We start from the raw sequence: 18990 nt of genomic DNA, 5'->3' as shown, positions 1-18990 counted from the left end.
TCTCCGCCTCTGCGCTGCTCTTGTGAGACCTCACCTGCAGCGCTGCATCCAGCTCTGGGGTTCCCCAGCACAGGAAGGACATGGAGCTGCTGGAGTGAATTCAGAGAAGGCCACAAAGGTGGTCAGAGGTCTGCAGCACCTCCTGCATGAGGACAGGCTGAGAGAGTTGGGGTTGTTCAGCCTGGAGAAGAGAAGGCTCCGGGGAGACCTTAGAGCAGCTTCCAGTGCTGAAAGGGGGCTACAGGAGAGATGGGGGGGCTCTGGATCAGGGGGTGGAGTGACAGGATGAAGGGTAACAATTTTAAGCTGAAAGAGTGGAGATTTAGATTAGATATTAGGAAGACATATTTTCCTGTCACAGTGGTAAGGCAGTGTCCCAGGTTGCCCAGAGAAGCTGTGGATGCCCCATCCCTGGAGGGGTTCAAGGCCAGGCTGGATGAGGCTTTGAGCAACCTGGGCTGGTGGGAGGTGTCCCTGCCCATGGCAGGGGGGTTGGAACTCGATGATCTTTAAGGTCCCTTCCAACCCAAACCATTCTGTGATTCTGTGATTCTATGGCTACTAAAATTCACCTTCTTGCACTATCTGCCATCTATAAGATGTACTCTGTGTCTACCAAAGTGTATTTTTTAAGAGATCCAGTAAGTTACGGAAACAAATGTTTACCAATAAAAGAAATTACTACCTAACTTGCATTCTGGAACCTCTTTTTAGATACTTACCTATGTAAACTTAGTATTAAATATATGGGGTTTTTTAAATGGAAAAGTGAAAGCTTCGTGTAGCTGTGCTCTCACTATACATGGAGCTCTGCTGCTCTAACACCAGAATACTGCAATGCTGTGCTATTTTCTCTGGATTTGCAACAGCCCCTGGGATTCCTCTGACAGGTCCCATTTGTGGTGTCCTGGGATTGTGCAGGAATCCTGACTCTCATCTGAGCAAAACAAAATTTTCTACACTCTTATTTTTCAAAGAAAGCACCCAAATTCTGACATGAGACTACCAGAAGAGCAGAAAACAGCCACAAATATAACTTTCATTTTCTTTCTTCTCCTTTGCCAGTCTCAGAAATTTAAAAGCCAATTTCATGGTGAATTCTGCTACAAAACTTTCTCTCTATTGAACCTTTTTCTGGGCAGTTCAACTGACTTGTAAGGACTTCTTGTGCTTCTGGATATATTCAGGTAAACCAGAGTTACCTTCTTTCTAATTAGCAACTCTTTACTGTTTTGAAAGTTATCTATGGAATGTAAGAGGTCTCCTTCTTCTACTGTATCTTTTTTTTTTTTTCCCTGAATGTTGGTTAAGCAGTAAACCAAGCAACTTCACCTCAGCTGGTAATGCCTCACAGAACCCATATAAAAAGTTTATTAATTTTACAGAGAATTATTTTCAACGATTCATTTTTCCTCTTATTTCCCATGGTCTTAATTCTTGCTTTCAAGTTGATGTTTTTACCTGGTGTCCTTTGGAAATCTTGTGTTTGTCTGATAGTGTCCAACCTAACAGTGCTTGAGCCTGTTGAACAATTTCTGTCAAATTTAGCTCCATCAAGAGGAATCAGCTTTCTGTGAGTCTCGCAAGAACCAGGAGCTGAGGAGAAGCTAAAGGCTTCTTCAGTGCCTCCTTCCAGGGCAAGGCAGGAAAGGGGTAAAGGGTGTTTTTCTCTTACTTACTCTGTCTGGTAAAGCCAGCTGACTGACCAGCATGCCCATACCAGCCAGACGGTCATATGTTCACTTCTCTACATCAACCACATCTGCCCCAGGTGACTCCCGACATCACAGGAGTAGAGGGCAACGCCTCTGGACTAAAGATGGGATTTGGAGTAATGTGTCTCTTTGAAGGAGACACGGAGAGTGAACTAAATTGTGACATTTCTGAAAAAATGTATTGATGAGAAACAAGAATTTGAAGCTAATGGTATGGAGACAAATGTTAGCTGGAGGTGTCCTTACGTCAGAGCTCAAGGAACCTAGGAGGACTTTGGGGTACTGTGGGAAAACATAGAGAATAGAAAATACTTGTGGAGAGGGGGATACAGAGAGGGTTAGGAGTACTGTGAGAAGGTGTGGAGCTGAGCTGGCAACGCAGGGGGCCACAGTCACAGCTATCTCTGTGCGTAGTGATTAGAAACTGTTCTGATGTGCTTCGTTTTGGGATGTCCCAACGCAGTAGTCATCAATTCTTCCTTCCTGCACACTGCTCCACAGCACAGCACATCTTTCCAAACTAGAGTGTATCTGAGCTTTCCTCACTTTTGACTTCCAATTATTTGCGATCTAGTTTGCTTCAGTCCTCCAAGAGGTCTCCATACATAGTGCAATGGAGAACGCAATGGGACTATGTCTATGCTGTTAAAGAAATGAAAGCAGGGACCATTCCCTTGTCTGGAGGTCAGCTGTGGGACCTGGTCACAGCCCTAACACTTAATCTTTCTTCTCAGACTGAATGACTGTTGTCTTAGTTACAGACTCCCAAACTATGTCCAATAACTGGTTAGGAAAATGTGATCTGTCCCTGACCAAAAGCATGCCAGGGGCTCTGTAACTGTACAGAGGAACGGGATCCGCTGTCCTGCCTGCCCTCTGGCACTGTGATTTTACTGCTATAGGCACAGCCTGAAGGTCATCCCAAGGATATTCATTCCATGTAGATAACCTGAGCAGACATCTCTCTCTCTCTCTCTCAGTTGATCTCTCTCTCTTTCTTGTGCAACTTTAGGTATTTATCTATCTGAGGTGTCTAATCATCCTAATCTCCCTCCCTAACCAGAGAGATGGACAGAGGACAACCTAGCTTGTCTATCTGGAGATCTGCGAGTGTCTGTCTCCTTCCGTTGACTTAGAGGGAACTCAAGAAGACAGAGCTTCAAATGCAGACCGCTCAGTTACGTCAGGTGGGATGAGTCCAGGTGTGTGCAAATAAAGAACAAGATGACCTCCTAGGAACTGGCTCATTTGGTGAGGTAAGGATTTGCATTGAAGCCAAGGAGGAGACTGGCAAAGCTGGGTTTCCACACCATGAAATAGGCAGATTAGCACATGCTGGCTGTTATGTGTTGCGGTTGTTTCTGGGGAGTATTCTGAGATATGAACCGAAAATTGTTGTGGACTTACTACTGTTAGGAGGTCTGCCTTCTCCATGACAACAATAGGTAGAAGAGATGCCCTTGCATAGTAAAGAGAGCAATATCTGATTAGCAGGGAATAAAACCACGGCATCAGCAGATCATAGAAATGTTATGGTTGCAAGCTGCCAAGAAGCTTGTCATCAATTAATTTTCTCGCAAACCATTCTGCAGAAAACTCTTCTTTGCCTTTGGTACTGGCAGAATGATGATGACAGATTTTATTACTTCTGGAACAGGAGAACGGGAATTACTGTGTCCAAGCAGACTTGCCAGCAGCCCAGATGAAGGTAGAGAGTTCTCGTATATCTCCTCTCTGGCTGCTTCCTGGGCTTTCAGGTATGAACTAAGTAGAACAGAAAACAAAATGCTCATTCTCATATTGCCCTTTTTATCTTTTTTTTTTTTTTTTTAATCTTTCTTTTAGCACAGGTGATTGAGAGATCTTTTTCAATTGCTTTGGACAGATTTTCTTTTTTAATTCAAGCTTAACTTTCTCGTTCTCCGCTGTCTGGTAGAGGGGTGCTCAGTGGCCCCTAGCACTTGGTGACTCCCGCTGCAGTGATTCTTGCAGAGTGGCAGGAAAGTCAATCGCCTCCTTGCTGTGAATTATTGCACTTCTCCTCTGAACCCCCTTTTTGTCTGCAAATGCAAAAAGCTTAATTCTTGTCAATTAGCCCTGAGATTGCCTTAAACAGAAGAGAAACCTCTCACGAAAATCACAAGTTCTTGTTCAAAGGAAGTAACAATTTAATGTTATTGGGCTACAAGGCTGAAGCACCTAAATTATAAAATTTGGACACAGAAGTTACTTAAAGCAAGGGTCTTGTGTTGGCTATTGCTTCAAGTTTGTTAGCTTGGGAAGTTGTCCGCACAGTAATATAACCCATAAACACTATCCCTTGAAGAAGGACCTTGCAGACGTGTTCTGGCCTGCATAGGCACAGTTTGAGTGAATATCTGCTCGAAGATGCAGCTAAGCAAAATGAGCTAGGTGCAAAACTTTTTAATGTGGCTACTCTTGGAAATTTTTATTGCTCCTCTTGGAGTACCCCATCATGTCTCAGTAATCCTTCTCACGCACCTCTTATTTTCTACTAATGAAGAGGAATTACTTTAGCCTTTTTTTGGGGGGAGGAAATATTCAGCAGCCACAAGAGTGTTTTAAACTTGTTTGAGAGTAGATTTGGAACAATAAGGAATTTTGGTGGGAAAATTTTTCCGTCCCTATTCTTTCAGGTAATTGACTGAATTGTTTCCAATAGATTTCACTCTATTTGCTGTCTTGTACCATAAAGGTTGATTTTTTTTTTTTTTGCTATGAATTTACAGAGTAGAAATGTAACCAACTAATGTTTTTTTTGGTAAAAACGCATAGTTCTTTCCTCTCTTGTTCTTAGGAGTTGGCTTTAAAAGTGCCTTTTAATGCATAAACCAAGTGAGATGAGACAAAGTGAGAGAACAGCGAACAACTGTCTTGTTTGGGGATTATGTCACTCATCTGGGATGGAATCCAGTGACATCTCAATTCAATCGCTAATTCAACAAATATTGTCAGGGCAGACTAATGGTGCCTAGGTAGGTATTGTTTCACTGCCAGTGCTCCTATTGCACGGTGATGTGGAAAATGTGCTGGACTGTGAACCAAGTGGGCACCGATGCTCTCAAACAGACAAGGGAATTAACCCTGGATCTTGATCTAAGCAAGTGTAAGTGTTCTTTCCATTGATCTACTGACAGAAAGGGGATACTTTCCATCATTTGTCAATACGAGGTTTTTCCCTTTGCTTTGCTTTTTTCTTTTTTTTTTTTTTTTTTTTTTTTTTTTTTTTTTTTTTTTTTACCCAAGGGTCTAAAAAAATGCTTTGATTCTGGCTGAATTGAGCATTTTCTGTCAAAGTATTGTTTTTCAGCAATTTGGCAAGAAAAGGATGGAGAGGTAGAGCCAAGATTTTCAGACTGAGACTCCCCATCTGGAATCTGAATTTTACAAAGCCATGTAGAAGTTGTCCTATAGAAAATCCTCAGTTGCTTAAACGTAAATTGATAGACTTAAAAGAAACTTTAAAAAGAACTTAAAATAAATATTTAGAGGGCTATAAGAAGAACATAGACATTTCTCTATCAGAGAACAGCAAACAGTAACCTTTACATGAATTTTAGATTCCTTAATGCATGCAGTCCTGCTCTAAGCTTACATGCTCAGTGTGTTCACGTTCATTTGTCAGTCCACAATTAAATAAAATAAGAAACAAACAGCCTGATGCTCCCTCAGTTCCCACTCTCGACTGTTTTCTCTGCAAGGTTACACATGATATGCCCTGATATGTCTGTGTACACTTCAAAGACACCAAGACAACGATAAACACCTGAGCTTCCTCTTTAGACAGAAAAACCGTTAACTGGATCTTAAAACAGGTGGGATGGATTGTCCTCTGGGGACACCCACCTCACATCATTGCGGGAGTCTAGAAATCTAATTTCTGAGTGAGATAACATAGAGATTTTAGGCACTCATAGCATTAAAAAGGCAATTAAAAATGTATGTAGACATCTAAACAGACTGATAGACATCTAAGTCATTTCTCCATCTACCTCAAAGGCATTTTTAAAAATCCCACTACGTATCCATGTATAGACATACTAACATTTAACATCTGTCAGTTTTCCCTTAGACACTTTTGTAATTTGATTTATGCTCAGCTTCACAAATGTCACCCTACCAATTTTCCTGATAACTATTTTAAACAAAAAAAAAAGCTGAGAAAGTACTGACAATCTATACACAGAGAAAGATGAGTGCACAAAGATTATTTAGTATTTACCCATCTTTCAAGCTGCTGAAATTTTTACTGGAAACCAACTAATAATTCAGTGCAGGTTTCACGTAATGAAATATTTCAGTGCAGGTTTCACGTGATGAAATATTGTGATTAGGAGTCCATACTGAAAGGTCTATCACGATAATACTGTGGGAAAAGAACAAAAGTTAAACACTGTGGACATTTACCTTATAGCACCTTTAGCAGAAAAGCATTAACAGTGAAACCTTGGGCTTTCAAAAATGCTAGTCAATAATTTTTGTATTAAATCCTAAGGACTTTGGATCTTCATAAGTCATTTTACTGAAAACTTTTTGCACTAAAATGACTTATGAATTTAGTGTTGTTTCTGTAACTCAAGAGCCTCATCCATGTCTCTTTTACAGCAGTGTAGTTTAATGATTGCTGCATTCTGAGTACCGGTGTGTTGGGGAAATCAGGCTGATGGCACCAATCCAAGAACACAGAATGTGATTAATTGAGAAATATTGACCATGACAGACACAAATGTATAATTTCAAGAAGGTGGAATCCCTCAAGAATGCGAGTAATTTCTCAGGATCGCAATACTTCCATCAGTAATTCTGGTATATATGCCTCATATCATTCTTGCCAAGATATGACAATTACTGCAGAGTGTCAATAAACATTATGACATTTTCCTAGGAAATATCCTGCACATTAAACAGGGGCATGCTCCACATGCAAGACATAAGAAGCACAGGAAGAGAGACTAACGATCTGACAACTATTATTTATGGAAAAATGAAAATAAATACAAAAAACACTAAAATAAAATGCTTTATAGGTCTTTACATTAAACTTTATGCTTCAGGGAAAGATATCAGATTGCTTGGATGTGACCTGTTCTTGACAAATATATGTTAGCTGTTTCGTATCACCTTGTTATCCTGCCAGTGTTCACAAAGTGATCATTCAGCTGTCTTCTTCTCTGTCTTTGTGACTTTCACAGTTAGGTTGCCTGGTCTATAAGTTTCTGGATCCTTATTTTTTGTTGCTATTTAAAGATAAGTATTATGTTTGCCCTACTCCCATTAACTGGGGCCTGCCCTGGACTCTGCAAGTTCTAAGGTAATAATTGCTAAAGTTTATAAGGTTATTTCAGATAGTTTCTTGAACCTTTGGAAAATAAATTTCTTCAGGCTCTGCTGTCTTGGAGACATATATCTTATCTGACAATATATGGTTGCCCAAAATCACCAGGGAATTGATTCAGACACCTAAACATGGGTGTCCAGGACTTGAATATTCAAAGTATCCGAACATGACTGACAGGATTCGCACTCTTAGAAAATTGAACTGAGTCCTGAAAGGGGAATTTATCCATTAATTTAGACAGCCACAGACGGTGGAAGGATTGAGATCCAGATTCAGGTATGTAAATTTCAGTATCTGCATTGTAGGTACACACTTGGGAGGTAAGTATTAATGGTCTCATCACAGTCGGTGGGAGCCCTTTCAATAGTCATTGAAATCTAGAAAAATATTCAGCACATCCTGAAGCAGACAAATACATCTGATCAACTGAAAAGGTCTCTTGACTATGTTTGTTTATGATGGAATCCAGTTGTGCAAACATAGACATCCACTGACATTTCAGATGCCTTTGAGCATCTGGCACACAGGCAAAGGTAGGGCAGAATGGCAAAGGGCCTCTTCATGCCCTTTTGATTTCTCAGCTGAAGGCCAGACAGAATATATCCCAAGGCTTCTTAAATAACACAAGATACCTGCATTTAAGCAGCTGAATCCCACCTTTGACCTCTGTCGATACAATGGGAACCAAGAAAGACTTATCTTGATTCAGGTGCCCCTGGAGAGGCATCTCATGGCATTAAAGACGTCCTGGGATAGACAGGCTGGTGGGTTTCTACCTGTGATTCAGGAAAAGCATGAGTTTCCCATACGACTCTAAAGATTCAAACAGCAGTAAACATCATTGATTAAGTAACTGAATCAACTTTTGTTGCACAAGATATGTAAACATCTAACATTCCTAAGTAAAATACTTTTCTCCTTTTTTTCATTTTCAAATATCATTCTTACTATTATGCTATTCCTCCACAGGGAAAGCTTATCTTATGCGATAATCCTACTGTACCACTTACTTAAAATAATGAAATAGGGTGATGCCCAGCATTATGCTAGGGAAAGCCTGGTGTTAACCATCCAGGTCTTCTCTGTTGTTCCCCAAGAGCCCATGCTGGCTTTTAATCACCTTGGCATTCTCTTTGAAAGCCTCTGTTTTCAGACTGATCCAGATATTTTGTTAGTGTTACGGCTGATGGCATTCTTATCCCACCTGTTCCCACTGAGATAAAGTGTGAGCTGTCGGGAGATACCTGTTGTTAGACTGGATCACTCACTGCTCATCTACCAATATCTGATATCGTGGAACTCCAGATTCATCCTCTTCTTCACTTAAAAGATAAGCTTAGCTCTGTGTTGTTCTGATTGCTCCATGTTGTTATATAAAGTGAGCAAAAATAAACCATGTAGTCATTTTCTCTTCTTTTGGACTGCTCTGACTTCGGTTATTTGCCAGTGATCACTTTAATGCCTGTTTCCCATTGATCCTATCTCCTGTATTCACATATACTTAGATTACCCAGCAAATACTCCCCTTTATCAGCAGCTGTCATTCATTGTCATTATATTATCACCTTCTTTCATAGCTTCCAAATCTCTTTTTATATTTTATTGAAAATGCAGACAAGATAACTCGGAGCTGGATCCAACATGCACTGAGATGTTTTTTTCCCACTGTCTCTACTGAAGTGTGCTACAGGTTATTGAAGCCCAAATTCTTAAAGCTGTGCTATAAAGTAATTTTCAGTGGGTACCTCTATATCAGTACATTAAACAACACCCTGGAATGGGCATTGCAAATCTATTTGCCCTATGTATGATTGCCAGAGAGGTCCCCAGCACAGGTTTGGTCTGGGCCAAGTAGAATTCTCACAGAGTTCCCAGGAACAGTTTAGGATGTATTATAGGGCAGGAACCATTTCCAATAGGAAATTTGGATATGTCTGCTCTCTTTTGAAGGCTAGGAGAATTGAAACATATGGATGCTGTCAGATAATACCAGCTGGCCTCTAGTATAAAAAATAGTCTTGGTAACTGGTATGGATACAGCCATTGCTTCCAGTCATTATTAGATGCATAAATACTTAAGAGAATGGGAATCCAAGCTAAATTTATTTTTTTTTTATTCCTTGCTACATATCAAATCTACTTAGAATCAAATAAACTGTTTTTTTCCTTGGAATTTCATGCATTTACAAAACACCTGGAGTGGGGTTCATCTAAATACATGTAACACTGAGCTAGCTGTTTAGACACCCTTTTTAGTCCATGAAAGAGGAAGGTTTTTACAGGAGAATTCATATTGGTCTTGGAGAGCCTCTAAATCAGCACAGATGAATTATGACCCAACATTGCATATCTCATCCCACTGATTACAAAGGGAACCAGGGAGCCAGCTCAGACAGCTATACTGTGCGTGGATAAGGTTATGACAGATGAAGTTCACCCTTTATTTCTTCTGGCTTCTGAGAGTTTCAGGATTTTGATTCTGCCTTCTGATTTAGATTTTACAAAGCTTTTACTGTTCAGCAAGAGTTAGTTGGCATCATAGTACTGCAAACCAAGAGACTTAAACCAAATGAAACAAGCTCAACATCTGTCTGTTGTCTTTTTGATCTTCTGTGATAATAAATGTTTTCTTCCATGTAACTCCTTTTTAGTCTTCATTTAAAGAAAAGAAGTCCTTCATCTAGTTACCTTATATTTTTCCTGTTTGTCACACTTTGCATATGAATAATGATTGATGTACATCTGATCTGTTCACCTTCAGGATTTTCCCTGTAACATTTTCTGTCTTAATGATTTTATGTTTCAGAGTCTGCCTAACAATTCTAAAGCTTTTCCAAATTATCCTTTTCAAAGAGCGATAATATACTAGTAAACTTCTCCTTGAAGCAGTAAATTAAATCGTATTAATGAACACTCTCAATTCACTCCTTGCCTTTAAGCTCTTGAATATTTCTCCCCTATTAGTCAACAGAGACTCCCAAACTGTCTCAATTCAATTGCTTGTTCAGACTGTCAGAATAAATAATTAACACAAGTCAGTAATCCTGCACTAACTTTTTCTCCCTGTAACTGATTGGTAGAGGTGTTTTTTTGAATAAAAAAGCCTCTCATTTTTCCTAAATCTTCTAAGGTGCACAGGAACTTAACCCTCATCTGATCAGTGGGATAAGATATCCAGATACTTTTGAGGTTGTGGGTTTTTGTCATACTTAATTGTCTTTCCTGGATTTAGTGACATATTCTCTCTGACGTGAAAGCCTAGAGAAGATGTTTCTTTTATTCATGTGTTTTGCTCGTGTGTTGCCAGATGGGCAAACAGCAAACAGCTTTGCAAGCTTGGACACAGCTTCTTGGCAGAATTTAAAAAAACAAGTGAACTCTTCTGCAAAGAGGCTGTAGTATTCTGCAATGGATAAAGTTGTCATTTACCCTTTAAAACAGAATAATACCTGACTTTGCTTGCTCTGGTTTATTTGCTCATTTTATTACGTCTCTCCTCCCTTGTTGGCCATGGTTCTCCTCTAATGTCAAGAAATGGTCTTTGTGATTGCTCCCGTACCATGGTCTGACAATGAACTTCCATGTAACTCCTGCATGGGATGCCGGACAATCCCACAGCACCTCTCCAGTTCTCCAACATCAGGTACTCCTCTATAGCAGAAGCCTCACATAAAGTTCTCTCCCTGTCAGATTAAACTCTCCAACTTACACATCATGTATTCCAACATTTACCAGATTGTCCTGGAAAGTTTTCAGTCTTAGATTTGGAACCAGACTGAATTGCTTCAACAATTGTTGAATTGTTGGGATTGTTTGGCCATCAGGAATCATCCACAGAAGAAAAAGCCTTCTTTCTGGAAGATCCTACTTGAAGTATTAGCTTCCTTATCAGGGCTCCCATGACAGACTTGAGGTTGGAAAGGGATTTACGCAACTTCCACAGGTAAATTTAATACTTAGGAAGAGGAAATATGTAGGATGAATACATGACAATGACTAAAGAAAGCACCAAGAGCAGAAGTAGACAAAATAGATAAGAAGTTAATATTGACAGCAGTAGGTACCAAGCAGGAAGCAGGTAAGTGTGGTTGTTTTTTTTTTATCTTGTCATGCTCTGTTCTATGCCATGTAAAACAACTGTGGAGGCAAGAACTAGTTCTTTTATTTCCAGAAGACTGGAATGATCCAAAGGCTCTCTGGTTTTGGGGGACTATCTGAAGAGGTTTGGAAGTCACTCTCAATACCACTAGCATATACCAAGCTTCCTAAGTAATGTTTCTTTATCCAATTCACTCAAAGGTAATGTTCCCCACTGCTACCTGCTTTTCTCTACTATTGCAGCTCAAGGAAAATTAATACATTTGGTTTTTTTCCTCAAAAGTTTAGAAAGAATTTCTTCCTCCAGGTTTTTTCCCCTGGATCTTGCCTTTCATCTTGCATAATTAATTTTCTTACTGCAATACATTCTTAGAAAAAATGGAATAAGGATAAGCTCTCAGTGCCAGAAAAAGTTCTTAGTGAAATATCACAATTTCCCAAGGTGATTTTTTTTAAAAAGCATTGTCTACCTTATTAAAAAAAACAGCATCTCTCTTAACTAAGATGTTTGGAAGTCAAATTTTTCAGTGTTTAGCAAGTATTTTCTGTGAGGTCAGCAAACATTATCAGAGTCTTGCACACATCAAGAAGAACAAAAAGAGTAAATATACATTGAAAAGTTTAATTCAGAAATCTCCGGCTTTGCTTGATTTGTAACTGTGGAAAAGACTAAAGAATGTTATTTTTCTCCTTTCTATCTTTCCAAAGATGAGATGGAGATATAACGGAACATAATTTTTCACATCTTCTGCAAGCATTTACTTTGATCTAAACCTGGATCTTTGTTCACCTTGGAGACAAATTTACAGCATCTTACAATGGTTGTGTGCTTTAACATGAGTTCAAATCTCAAAAGGCCACAAATTTACTGGAGGAGTTGGAGTCTGAGGGCAGAGGTGACAAAAGATGTCCTACTAATACCATGGTACAACCTGCTATATGTGTTGTGTCACATGAGGCAGCCAAAGGTTTGCAGCCTCGCTTGTGCTTTTCTTTTTTCCCACTCTGTTGGGTTGGATAGGATTGACAACATTTTTTTAAAGGAGGGGATAAGGAAGCCCCAAAGCATTGCTCTTGCAGATATAATGCCAGCAAAATATATTGCAAGCTTAATAAAAATGGATTTGGAAAACACACTTTTTGGATCTAAACATCTTTTTATTTCACTGGTCAAGAAGGTGTAAATTGGAAACTAAAGCAGGATACCACTCATATAAATTAATTTTTCTTTCTGAGGAGCCTAAGCTCTTGCACAGTGAAGTGTTCTAAATTCAGAAAGAACTCAAATTACCATGAGATACTGTTTTTAAAAATGGACCATTAACTTTCAAAAGCCATTTGGCTGTAAATATATTTTACTAAAATATTGTCCAGAGACATCTGTCAGGATTAGAAATGCATTAGCATAGCTTGAAGACTATAATGTATGGTATTTGAAGAGATTCAAATGCAGGGGAAGGAAGAAGTTATCTTCTATGTCATTAATCTAGACAAAATCTAATTGCAAGAATAGCCAAGAGTATTCAGCTGCAGTGCTGTGGTAGTGGCGCCAGTAATGCTATCAGTTCAGAAATGTGAGGGTGTAGAGAACATGAAGAGCCTGAAGCATGAAGAAATATGAGCTTGCTTTCTTTTCTTATGCAAGATATCTAAGCAGACGTAGGTGAACACAGTAGATAGGTTTCCACAAAATTAGCTACACACCCACAGCAAATCTCATAATAAGACTGCACAGTATTTCAAGGAGCCATATATACAAAAGAACAGTTCAGAATACCAGAGTCTGTGAGGAAAAAACAAAGCAAAACAAAACAAAAAAAAAACCAACAAGTTATTTTTGATCAGAAAGCTCATCTTTTGGTTGAGTTTTTCAAGAGATGTCTTGATTTTTTTACCGTTTCCAGTTTCTGGTATCTAGAACTCTTAACCAAATCCCCAAAGCTGGCTTGCATAAATGTCATAATGAAGCATAACTTTATGTCACGCTTCCTCAGCTACTGCCTTGAGGTCTCAGAATCTAAAAGCGCCTAGAAATGGAGGTGCCTCTACTGCAGTAATGGACCAGCCTGTAGTGAAGATAACATTATGGACACCAAGAGTGGCTGGGAGTCATCTTCACTATCTTCAGACAAAGGGAAAGGAATCTAGTCCAAAATCATCATCTCTGTTCCCTCCTTGGTCACTGGAGAGAGAAAGGAGACCCTCCAGGTACCTAAGATAAGACCTCTTTCTGTTGATAAATATTAAGAAGTGATGTGATGATAACAATTATGACTTATTGATTTTAACATAATATCCAAAGATTTAATCATGCTAGGCAGTACACAGGATATAAAGAGATCTTTTCTCTCAAGTTCCCCATCCTCTTCCCTGCAATGACTGATCTTCTTAAAGAGATTAATCTCTCAAAAGAGTCTTTATGAAGACTGATGTGTGGGCAAGATCTAAAACTTTTAAGTATCACAAATCTTGCAGTTCAGAGTTTGAGAAAAAATAAATAGACATAGTGTATGTTTCAAGACGGAGCTTTGTAAATGCTTGGATGTGAAACAAAAGTGGCTGTCTTAACAGTTAACATTTTTGACTTGTCAAGGTATTCCAACAGAGCTTTGAAATTCCACATATGTTGTTCACCATACAGCATGTGTCACCTTATTTTCCTCGCCATTTTTCACGGGCCTGTCCAGACTTACTGATTAAGAGTTCAAAACATAATGGTGAAGTTACTAAAGCTCTCTGGAAAAAACATAAGGAATTTAATTTATTTTTTCAGTAGAAAAAGAAGTCGAAACTTCCTTAAACGCAGAGCCACAAGCCAAGTCTATTTAATAACAGTAAGGTTGTTCTAAAACATCGCTACCACTTTAAGTTTCCCATTCTGAGGGCCTGTTGTGACAGGACATTAAAGTGTGACATTACCTAAATATACTGCACATCATAAAATGTGAACATGACTCTAGACTCTAGGCTGTGATTCAGGAAAGAATCCCATTCAGGAAAATATTTAAGCATGTACTTAAGTGATTGGATTTAAATGCATGTTTAAAGCTAGGCATGAACAGAGATGGATTTATGTCTGTTCTTAAACACTTTTCTGAATTGCTGTCTCAATTATACTGTCTTAAACCCAAGTACATCTGCTCAAATTTCTTAAATTACTTTGGATTCGCTCCTGTATAAATGAGCTCCATTGATTCAGCTTCATTTTATTTGAGTAAATCTCTAGTCATCTAAGAAGTTACACCAAGGATGAGGCCATCCTGGTGGAAGTTAGGGAAGGGGTGATTTTTTTCTGGCACAGCCCTTAGGAAATACAAATACACTGTCACTTTTATTAATTCTGTACAGAATTCTTCAAGCATGTCTATCGTAGAAATCGGAGGTAAAGCATTCATAAGAAACATCTTAGAAAAGACCAAAATTATTTTCAAGCACATTTAAAATAGTTGGGATTTGTTTTGTTTTAAAGACCCTTGAGAATAAACTCAGTATGTAGGTTGGCTACAGGAAAAATTCTTCTTTTGTTTTTGAAAAATATATTGGATTTAGCCTGCTGATGAAATGTTTGTTGTGTTCCCTTTTCTTCTTTTGAGCCCGTAGGGATTTTTCAACCTCGTTAAAATGTGCCATCTGCTAGAGACATCCGTTATAAAATTACAACAACATAAATTTATGTGCCTGCTTTATTCTTCAGAGAAATTCCAACACCTTGAAGCTTAAAGAAAGTAGCATGTTTTTACAGAGCAGCTTTCTTAAATTTTATTTCCTCAATTATCAAAATATACAAATAAGACAAGTTCTCACTAGTACTAAATAGAGAGGAAATAATTTCCCTTCTGATCCAGCTAAGTTTATATGATTACTCCATTCCACTTTCCAGTCCAGAAAAACTGAACTTTTTACTTGAACCCTCAAAGGATCCAGTGTGATATTAAAAAAAAAAAAAAAAACCAAAAAAACCCCAGATATAGATATTCTGACTTGTGTAAAAGATTGTGCCTTTACTAATATTGTTATTTGATTGTACAATAGTCAAAGGCTTGTGCTGTTTTGCACTAAGGAAGACATTTTGTCGAACCACGGCTCTTGCAGGACCACAGAAGTGTCAAGATATATTCTATTCCCTTGCATTTATACATATCTTCCTCTATCCAAGAGCTAAATAACACCAGATCCACCACAGGGTATTAGAGAGTAAGCCTACAGAGTTAAGTGGAAGTATTCCTATTCACTTCAGTCAAATAGGTAATCCACGGATTTTTTTGGTTTTGGCAAAAATTGTCAACAAAGAAATAGATTAAAGTGATAAATCATGGAATATTCCCTGGTGGTGGTGAATGATGCTGGATGCAATTATCACAGAATCCTACTGCAAAGCTTAGATGAGATTTTGGTCTCGTATTTTAGCCACCCAGGCTCCAGCTTTATTGTTCACAGTTGTACACATGATTCAGGAATTCAACAATAAAGCAAATGAAGTTTTGGAGAGACTGAAGGATATCACCTTCAGTTTACCAGGAGTGGTGGGGGGTATGTGGCTTTGTAAAGGAGATCATCTCTTTTCTGCCTGTTTTCTACCTGTTATCTCTCTAAAATGCCATCAGTGAAGCTCATAATTGCTTTCATGGACAGAAGAAATCACAATGAAAATTGTTATAAAAATAATAATTCAGTAACAAAGAGGAAGACAAGATCCAGCTACTTGTGTAAGTATTGATGGAGTAACTAGTGATGGTTACCTAATTTTAGACAATTTGGAGGTACCTGCAGTAGCAGCTGGTTACACCAGACTTCCTTAGAATCACTGGTAAGAGGTAGTTTACTGAGATCAGAAACACCTGCTGGATTTCCCTTCAACATATAACAGGTGCCTACGGCAAGGAGACATCTTAGCTGAGTGCCTCAAGTTAGGAAAGATCAGGGGGAGCCTCGGGGTGTGTCAGAGAAGGATGTTGAATAGATGATATGATGCATTTCGAGGAAACTAACCATGAGCTGAGGAAAGGAGTCTAATTCAGAGACAGTTCCTGACAACTTTCTGTCTTTCAAACCCAGTCAAGGAGGAAGTTTCTATATCATGCTCTGAAGAAAATAAGCAATCAGACAAAAGGAATGCAATAATAAATATCAGAAGAGTGTGCACACCAGGGAAAAGCAATGTCTGGTCATACCAACTTTACTCTGGGGAATTAACCTCACCATTTTTTCCCTGTGCTGTAATGGAATATTTGTTTTAAGAGGTACCTTTCTAGTTTGAGCAAGGACTGTGCAATCCTTAGAGGACCAAAGTGTAATGCTGTGCAAGTAGGAATGAATGAGAAATGAGTTTACAACAGAAAGAAGGAATGTACTTCCCAGCAGTGACCATGATGTTGCCCAGCCTTAGCCATGCTCTCTACAGCCCAAGGACTGAGGGGAGATGCTGGTAAAAATGGGTGCTGTAAGTGGGGAAACATCCAAAAAATGATTACAAAGGTGGGGTTTTTTTCAACATGTGGCTGTTGACTATCAGTGTTACAGGCTATGGAGGTGGTTGAGAAGCCTGGAATTTGTGTTCCTGGTTGTCATCACCTCCATCTCACTAGAAAATATTTCCATCTCTCTGAGCATCGTGGCTATTCCGTAAATGAACACAATTTTCCTTTCCCTTTGGCCTAGTCCTTTTCCTCTTTATGCAAGTTCCTTCTCTATTTTGGTTTGGTGTCTTCCCCCTTTGCAACTACTGACAAACTCATGGGAACTGTACCTGCTGCCAAGAGCTTCTCCCTACTCCTATACCCTCCTCATGAGTGTTTTTATTCCCCAGGGGCATATTCTTTCCAAGCTACTCTCTGCCCTTTGCCTGCTTTCCTTCTATCTGACCCAAAGCAGTAGATTTGGGGAATAACAAGTTTGCAACCTACATTCTCAGAAGTTTTCACTCACTTTGGGGACCATCTTGAAAAACCTCCAACTGCGCTTTTCACAAGAGCCATGAATCTAGGGCTCACAGCAAAGTTGGTGGAGTTAAGGTAAGTAACAAAACAAGTGGGATAAGAATGTCTTGTCTTTCCTTCTTTTCTTGCTTTATGCAATTGGTTCCAGAAATGCAAGAATTTCTATTGTCGGTTCTGGAAGGGAGGTCACATCAGAAAATCACAATGGCCTCTTTTGCTATTCTGTCCTACAAAGAATTTTACTTGAAAACCACCAGTGTCAGCTGCTTTTCCTCATGGAGGAAGGATCTCTTAGCACAGACCAACACAATATGGCAATAAACCCTTCATAAAACCCCCAGCCCTCAGCAAACCTGAAATAATCCTCTCCTACCTCTTGGAATGGAGGGTGCACCATTACTGTATCAGGAGACCTTCAACCCTAATCTACCGAGGCTGTGAAATTCACTTGGTTTAATCAGCCCAGAGAGAATGTTCCTACTTTGTCAGGCCTCAGATTAAGCTGCAGGAAAAATTGTGAGGATCTCACAAATGAAGAAAGACACTTTAATTCTATCCTTAGAATCACAAACATATATTTATATACTTACTTCTGTTTTAAGATCATTTTCCCATCTCATCGGATAGGGTAACTAAATGTCAGCCTGATGAGAGAATTTAAAATTTTGACATCTAGTTACACTAAGTGTGCTAGGTTTATAGCAATTAGGGACGAATCACATCATTTTTCTCTCAAGCAGAGCTTAAGCTCAGGGATGCCTGGACTATTATTCCCAGAAGTGACTTTTACAGTGATTTTTAAGATGCCAGAGCAAGATGCTCTGGGAAAAAAAAAAATGAGAGGAGAGGGAGAGGAGTTTCTTAAATTACCAGCTGATTCCTTGTTAAATTCTGGAACCAACAGTTTCTCTGCTACCTGCTTTTTCTGTGTAATTTTCCAGCATTGTGGTTAGAAAATGGAGCCCACCAATACCTGGTAGTGATGCAACCCTGATTAAAATATGGACACAGTGCTGATATATATACTTGTGCGTGCAAACCAGCGCTGTGTGAAGCAATGGGCTCCATCGGTGCATCACCCAGGGCTGAAAATAATGCTCAGGGAAAAATGCTTGGGAAAAACAGGAGAGCTTGATTCATTTTCAGCTTCATTGGACTGAGACTGATTTATGCCAGCTCTGCCACAAATTTGCTACTTTAAGATGGAAATTTTAACCTAATGAAACTGGAAATTTTTTATGTCATTCCTCAAGAGAATTTAAAATAGGAAGGAAAGTATGGACACATTGCTGCAGAATTTTGGTCCCAGTGTTGTATTATGTTTTCTGTGTTATGATAGAAGTAGTTAGGACAATACTGAAATTCACTGGGTTGCATTTTCCTTTTTGTCATGACCTAGCCCTACTTCATTATCTTTCTGGCTACTAAGCAACTCAGATCAAAATCTTAAAAGTGCCCACAGACAATTGTTGGACTAAGCTCAGGGAGGCATTTAGAAAACAGGGAAAGTTGGTGATTTCCCTTAAAATTGAGGCGAGATTTTTATCATCTTGTTTTCTTTTTGTGTTATCAGATGGCCTTTGTCCTCCTTTTCACAATGCTGGGGAAACCAAGGCTGCTGGGACGTTGTTCAGTGAAGCCAAGTACTTTTTAAAGCCTGGTTTTGGGTGTCTCTTTGTATCCTATGAATAATGTGCCATTAAGTTTACATGGCATGCCATGAGATGATTATCTCATGAGCACGAGAGCTATGTAGATCTCACATTATTCTTAGAGAAGTCACAGATGAACAATGGCCTGCTACACACCAAGTTATTTTGCCCACACTCTGACAGAGTTAAAATCAGAAAAGAAGCACAGGCAAAAATATGGAGGGAGGATC

General features: G+C 39.1%; 1 protein-coding gene across 2 annotated transcripts in view; it reads right to left on the bottom strand.

Moving 5' to 3' along the window:
* PTCHD4 (patched domain containing 4) overlaps positions 1 to 18990 on the bottom strand; it is an 83950-nt gene that overhangs the window by 16674 nt on the left and 48286 nt on the right. Inside the window, exon 3 of one of the 2 annotated variants that reach the window (XM_010078436.1) lies at positions 12344 to 12437. The exons of the other annotated variant lie outside the window; for it this stretch is intronic. Within the exon in view, the coding sequence (XP_010076738.1) occupies positions 12391 to 12437 (47 nt within the window). The 3' untranslated portion in view covers positions 12344 to 12390. Of the gene's footprint in view, positions 1 to 12343; positions 12438 to 18990 lie in introns of those variants that run through there. 2 annotated transcript variants of the gene reach the window in all.

Source organism: Pterocles gutturalis, unplaced genomic scaffold, assembly GCF_000699245.1.
Source record: "Pterocles gutturalis isolate BGI_N339 unplaced genomic scaffold, ASM69924v1 scaffold713, whole genome shotgun sequence".
NCBI lineage: Eukaryota > Metazoa > Chordata > Aves > Pterocliformes > Pteroclidae > Pterocles > Pterocles gutturalis.
Note: the sequence above shows the minus strand (reverse complement) of the source record. Positions and strands in the feature narration are given on the sequence as shown.